Genomic DNA, 6,221 nt, shown 5'->3' with positions numbered 1-6,221 from the left:
GAATCGAACGTTTTCATCCTCACTTTAACTTCCTGTTTCTGGGTTTAAACGTCACAAACTCTATTTGCGAGGCCGGTTATCGTTCAGTGCTTGTTTCATCTTACCAGCACTGGAGTAAGACAGGAAAGTACAAACTTTTACAGTGCCCCCCCCCCCCCAAAAAAAAAAAACGACAGCTGAAAGAATGTCAGAGTGGAAAGTGGAGGACTGGCTGATTTCACGTGTCTGTGCTGAGATCGCGCCCCTCCAGCTGTGCCCTTGGCCCCCCTAGTCCAGAGTGTATATGTTCTCTTCCACAGGCCTCCTGGCCTCGATCGCCCAGATGATGTGACGGGGCTCTCTACCTGCCAGACTGGGGACGCCGCCGTGCGGAGATACACCAACATGTCTTAAGCATCTTTGCAGTATTTCAAGTAAACGTGACATTTTGATGTTTGAGAAAAGTCACAGCTGAAGGGGTGAGTCTCACCTGCCTCTGAAGGAACATCTCTGGTGAAGCTTTCCTGCAGGATAGACGGTTGTGGACAGTGTTAGCCGCAGTTATACTACTGTATGTGCTGTTATAAGGTGGGAATGTAGTGTTTGGAGTAATAGAGCATTTAGGGTATTATGTAGATTGGGAGAGGCAGTGGTGTACCATTGGTCAGTTGTGATGATGGATTTAATGGTTAGCAGGTGGGTATTGGAGTCTTTGTGGTCTTGTTCTGGTGGAAATGGAGGATCCATTCATTCATTTCCTGTACCCGCTTCTCCTATACAGGGTCGTGGGGGTGTGGAGCGTACCCCAGATGCTATGGACACAAGGAAGGGAACAACCCAGGATATGGTGTCATCCCATTGCAGGGCACACTCACACACCAAATCCAATTCACCTTAGCATGTCTTTGGACTGTGGTGGAGGGGTACCCTGAGCACCCAGGGGGGCGGACCCAGGGAGAACATCTAAACTCCACGCATGGAACCAGGGGGACACTCAAACCCTGGTCCCATAGGTGGAAGACAGTGCTAACCGTTTCACCAATATGCCATGGAAGGATGGATGGACGGATGGATGGATAATTATACAAAGTGTGCCATTAATGATGACAATAATGGTGATGATTCCATGATTGCAGAGAGCGCCAGTAATCAGAGGGGCGCTGTACCTACGTTTGAACCCTAGCAGAGCGACCAGACCCAGTAGCAGCAGGAAGAGGAGTGAGACAGAAAGGTACAGCGCAGGGCTGTAAACATGGAGCGGGAGACTGGGAGTGGGCTCAGCATTCTGGAAGCAGAATAAAAAACACTGGGCTGAAAGGAATGGGACAAGCAGGGGGCCCAGGCCATACAGGCTGCCCTCACCAGTGCCTGCACCCGCGAAAGGCTTTAGTTAATCCATACTTTCTATACTTACGGTGCTGCCAACTTCGGGATGATTGGGACGAGGATTCAGAGTATATTCTTCTAGAAGAGGCAAGGGCTCGGAATCTGGATACCTGTCTGCAGACAGAAATTACTGAAGGAGTGTGGGGTGAGTCGGCGAAACGTGGGAACAGCACAGGGGGAAAAAACACCAGTGTTTATGCTGAATCTCCATGATGCGGCACAATTTTGAGACCCTTCAGTCTTGAAAAATTTTGAGTTTGTAAGGTTGCATGTCTGAGAGTTTTCTCCACAGGAAGCCCCTCCCTCCCAGAGAGAGCAGTGGACCACTGGCGTGTTTGTAATTTCACTTCCCACTTCCCACGAAACCCAGCATCCCAAAAAGCCTTACTGGTGACCATTGCACACAGTAGAAATTTCTTTCTGTTGTCTCTTGTCACATTTTTTGCATTCAGAAGCAAACCTTTTATATATGGGGGTGTTGCTTTATGCATTATATGTTACATATGGAGGTGTGGCTTTTGCATGTAATCATATGTCAATATATTTTACATTTCAGTAAAGAGCAATAAAGTTTGTATTGTGACACAATTACCGACTTCCTTACCCGTGTAAGGATCCGATTTCTCTCCATGGGGTCCCACTGGTGCAGGAAATGGGGTCACTGCTGAAGTTGGAAACAATCACTGTTACGTTTTCGGCTTTAACAATAACCTGCAACAGAATGTTTATTCTGGGCCCTCTGGTTTACTCAGACGCAATACAATACGCGAGTTAGGCTGCATAACACTGTGTGTGTGTGTGTGTGTGTGTGTGTGTGTGTGTGTGTGTGTGTGTGTGTGGATTAAGTTTAACCAAATGCTCCCCGCAATGTAATCAAAACCTGTTATTTTGACGTTGTGGGGACCATTTTTCATGTCCCTACAAAGATCTGTGAATGTAATCAAAGAACTAAAAATGCCAAAAGTCTCATATTTGGTTTGGTTACTTATGGTCATGGTTAGGGCTGGGTAGAGGGTTAAGGTCGTCATGTTGGGATCAGAGTTTTCCCCATAGAAATGAATGGAGAGTCCCCACACAGATATAATTACAAGCCTTTGTGTGTGTGCTTGCGTGTGTGAGCCCAGTGATGGACTGGCTCGGCATCCAGGGTGTCCCCTGCCTTGTTCTCTGTGCTTCCTGGGACAGATCGCCAGCTCCCTGCCACCCTATCCAGGGTAAACGCTGCGGGTGAGGAATGCAAACCTGGCAGCGACGTACTTGTCTCTGCTCAGATACATCAGTTGCCAAGTGAAAATACTGGAAATACCACTATATTCAGTAACTTCCCAGGTTTTTATTCCATCATTTCAGCTCCTGTTTCCTATTGCATATTGATTTTCATGTACGGCTGAAATAGCTTGTGTAATGAATCTTTCTAAACCCGAGTAATTTATACCGGTTTAGTGCATTTCTGTCCCATCATCTGTGTCACTCAAATTACTCTAATCACAACAAATTACTAAATTTGCATAATGAATTATATTTGCTCTGCCCCAGCCGTAACTAATTAATGCTCGGGGAGGAAGGTAGGGTCTGTAGACTCTCACCAACTCTTTAGTAATTAATTAACAGCAATTACCAACCACCAGTTAGTACACTGTTGGTACACTGTGCCAGTGTAACATGCTGAACTGATGAGTAACGTATGCAGAGTAACGTATGCAGAGTAACGTATGCATCTCCCAAACACACATGCGCTGATGGTCGTAGAATAGGGGCATCACTGGCCTTGTGTCACCTGTATGGTGTGAAGCACTTTCTTGTCATTGAAATATCCATTGATGTCCACTCTGCAGCAGTACGGCCCGCCGTCCGCCCGGCTGATGTTGCCGATGGTCAGGTCTACTAGGCCCAGCCGCAGGTTCCCTGCCAGCCGGTACTTTTCCGACGTCTTGGAAACCACACGGCTGCCATCCATCTGCAGGATCGCACCCGAACACCAGAGTGCGCCACACCCACGGCCCCAGCAAACACTGCTCCGTCCGTAACGCTGGACCGAGTATCTGCAGGGCAGGGTCACTTGATCCCCCTCCATTACCTTGTGTGCCAGTGCTGAGGATCCTGGGAAGGAGGAAACAGGAAGTTGGGTAAGTGTGTGACTGACCCTGACCCAACATGCCAACATACAGATGTGGACAAATTTGTCAGTACCCTTCCGATAAAAAACACATAACTTGAAACTGACAAAAGTTTAATGGTATCCCTAATTGTTCATTCCATATTTAATACAAGTCAGACTTTGCTTTTGATTATTGATTCAGTTGAATATTTTATATAAACAAATGAAAGTGGTACAGACAAAAAAGATGGTACACTTAATTTAATATTATGTGGCACCACCCTTTTCAGCAATCGCTGCCAACAAGCGTTCTCTGTACTTCGCAATATGACATCTGCATACGTCAAGAGGTAGTTTGGCCCACTCTTCCTGAGCAAGCGCCTCAAGCTGTCTCAGATTTGAAGGGTGGCATCTAAACACTGCAATTTTCCAGTCTTTCCATAAATGTTCAATAGGATTAAGGCCTGGAGGGCCATTTACGAATAGTCCAATGTTTTTCTGACACTGTCAGTAGGTTTCGCTCCAGGACGCCTTGGTAGTCTTGAGTCTTCATTGTGTCCTGCACAGATTCTAGGTTCCCAGTGCCAGATGTAGCAAAGCAGCCCCAAAACAAACCCGAGCCCCCTCCATGTGTCACAGTAGGTATGATGTTCTTTATTTTAAAGCTTCATTTTTGCTTCCGTAAACATCTGGCCAAAAAGCTCCAGGTTTGTCTCATCAGTCCAAAGGACGTCCTCCCAGAAAGTTTGGGGCTTCTCAACATGCATTTTGGTGAATTCCACTCTGGCTTTTTTATGTTTTATGTCAATGCCTGTTATCAGAAGTAAGCCGGTGCAGGTCTGGCCTTGATCGATTAGTCTTGTCAAACATTTTTCCCAAATTTCTGAAGCAGTCTTTATAGTGATTTATCTAAATCGATTACGCTACCGTGGTTCTGTTAGCTGCAGTTTAAAATACGTCATTTTCGCTACCTCCCAGATAGTCGTGATTTGTACTAAGATACCAGCCCATTACATGCTATAAATGATTGCTGTGAATACTAAAATGTAAATCGGAAATTCGACAAGGTTGATTTAGACACGGTTTGCTGTAAACTTTAGGTTAAATTTAAGCATCGTTTAATACCTTTTCTTTTTTTAAAACGGTACAGCGTCTTTATTAATAAAAAGGTTTCTGTAGCATCTCAAACCTGTTTTTCATAGACAATATTAATGGATGGAATTGCTATTAAACACCTTGTGTTTATCTTACACTGCATTATATGCAATGGCTGTAGCTGATATGTACTAAAAATTACAAATCAACCAAATACTTGCATATGCTTTTTTTATTTATTTTACACAGGGTGTAAAATGCTCGTATTTGTTCTATAATAATAATGACACTTCATTGATCCCCTGGGAGGGTCGCTGGCTCGAGGCCCCACAGACAAGACTAATGTATGAATGCCAGGATTGACCGGGCTTACTTCTGAAAACAGGCATGGAGGATTAGCCTGTTGAGCCGCACCCTGCCCCGCATTGTACCTCGCAGTGTTTTATAAATGGGTTAATGTTTTAAATGGCTGTGCCTTCGGTCCCATCATCAACGTCAAGCCTACAGGTAGTGTCATCCAGCATCGCTACGGGTGTCAAAGAAACCCAGAGGGTGTGGGACCAAGGAGCATCACAGCATCAATAGCATGCACTGGTGTTTCTTTCATGCAGCCACACAGCAGTTTCCATCAGGATTAGCAGCCATTGTTACATGCACCGCTGCTATAATAGATTAGTTTGTGTGAAAAAGCCAATGAATGTATCACGCTCCCGAGCACTTTCCATATCCAGCACTGACGGAGAAGCCGTACCTGATTAGCTACGTAGCATTAATAGTTATCGCAACTTTACCTCAAGGCCCGCCTAGTAGTAGAAGCATACCCGAAGTTTTCGAATGATCAGCGGTGCTGAAATGGCTCCCTTTTTACCGAGTTCTGGTTAGTAGCACGTTCAGAGAGGAGATGCGGGTGTTAAAGCGGGTAAAGGTTTCCGTCGGCTTTCCTGCCTGCCACTGCGACGGCGAGGATCAAGCTGGCGAGCCGCTCCATCCCGGGGGAGTCCTGGACTGGGGGGCCTGTGGCAGCAGGGTCCCTTGCTGAATAGGCCGCTGTGTCCTGACGTTTCTGGATGTGACGTTTGCACCAGGGACAGCTGCAGCACCGTTAACCCTTGACAATAGCCCTCGGCCCAGAAAAAGGAACCTCTGTTGCTCGGTTGGTGTCGAGGGACCTCCCCGTGTCTGGCGGAGCCTGTAACACTTGCCCCCATTGCTGGGTGTGCGGAGTCCACTGTTCTGCTAAATGCCATTCAGTCGATCAGTCCGTAACCTGCTTTATATCTCTATAAAGCTGCATGCATTTGCTTGTAAACAGTGCCTAACAGCTGTTCTGATTCTCAGTTAATGGCTCGCTGCGGGGTGTAGCAGGCTGTCAGCTGGAAAAAGAACAAGTGGTTTATCTTAAGGAAAACATTGTGCTCCTCATTAGGCCAGCAAACACTCGGCAGGTCACTGAGAGCATAACCCCCAGAGCAGTGTTGTGTTTGATGATGCTGGTGTTTGATGAAGTTAACTGCTTTCATGTGCAATGCGAATGAGGTTCTCTCTACTGTTAGAGTGAGCGATGTCCACATTCTGCGGGGTGAGACAGGCTTGCAGTTAGGTAACCGGCAGCGTGCTTGAAATATGATAGCAGCACCAAGACCATTAGCCACTGGGAAGGTTG

The 6,221-nt window shown here is 46.4% G+C and overlaps 1 protein-coding gene and 1 long non-coding RNA gene across 3 annotated transcripts; one reads left to right on the top strand and one right to left on the bottom strand.

Annotated features, from left to right (window-relative positions):
* Positions 1 to 223: 223 nt before the first annotated feature.
* LOC125750233 (T-cell immunoglobulin and mucin domain-containing protein 4-like) lies at positions 224 to 5,619 on the bottom strand. 2 transcript variants are annotated; one of them, XM_049027699.1, is made up of 7 exons: positions 5,504 to 5,619; positions 3,133 to 3,465; positions 1,970 to 2,029; positions 1,394 to 1,479; positions 1,150 to 1,264; positions 470 to 503; positions 224 to 352 (listed from the first exon to the last, which is right to left on the bottom strand). In XM_049027699.1, the coding sequence occupies exons 1-7, from the start codon at positions 5,544 to 5,546 to the stop codon at positions 268 to 270; spliced, it is 756 nt and encodes a 251-aa protein (XP_048883656.1). In that variant the 5' UTR covers positions 5,547 to 5,619; the 3' UTR covers positions 224 to 267. The 2 variants fall into 2 exon arrangements, with proteins under 2 accessions (XP_048883656.1, XP_048883657.1); XM_049027700.1 differs by having other exon boundaries at positions 5,427 to 5,569.
* Positions 348 to 1,236, top strand: LOC125750236 (uncharacterized). Its single transcript, XR_007400308.1, has 3 exons — positions 348 to 458; positions 761 to 992; positions 1,116 to 1,236. It is a non-coding gene; the product is annotated as an uncharacterized LOC125750236 (long non-coding RNA).
* Positions 5,620 to 6,221: the final 602 nt, after the last annotated feature.

Source organism: Brienomyrus brachyistius, chromosome 10 (assembly GCF_023856365.1).
Source record: "Brienomyrus brachyistius isolate T26 chromosome 10, BBRACH_0.4, whole genome shotgun sequence".
Taxonomy (NCBI): Eukaryota; Metazoa; Chordata; class Actinopteri; order Osteoglossiformes; family Mormyridae; genus Brienomyrus; species Brienomyrus brachyistius.
This window is presented reverse-complemented; position numbering and strand designations above follow the sequence as displayed.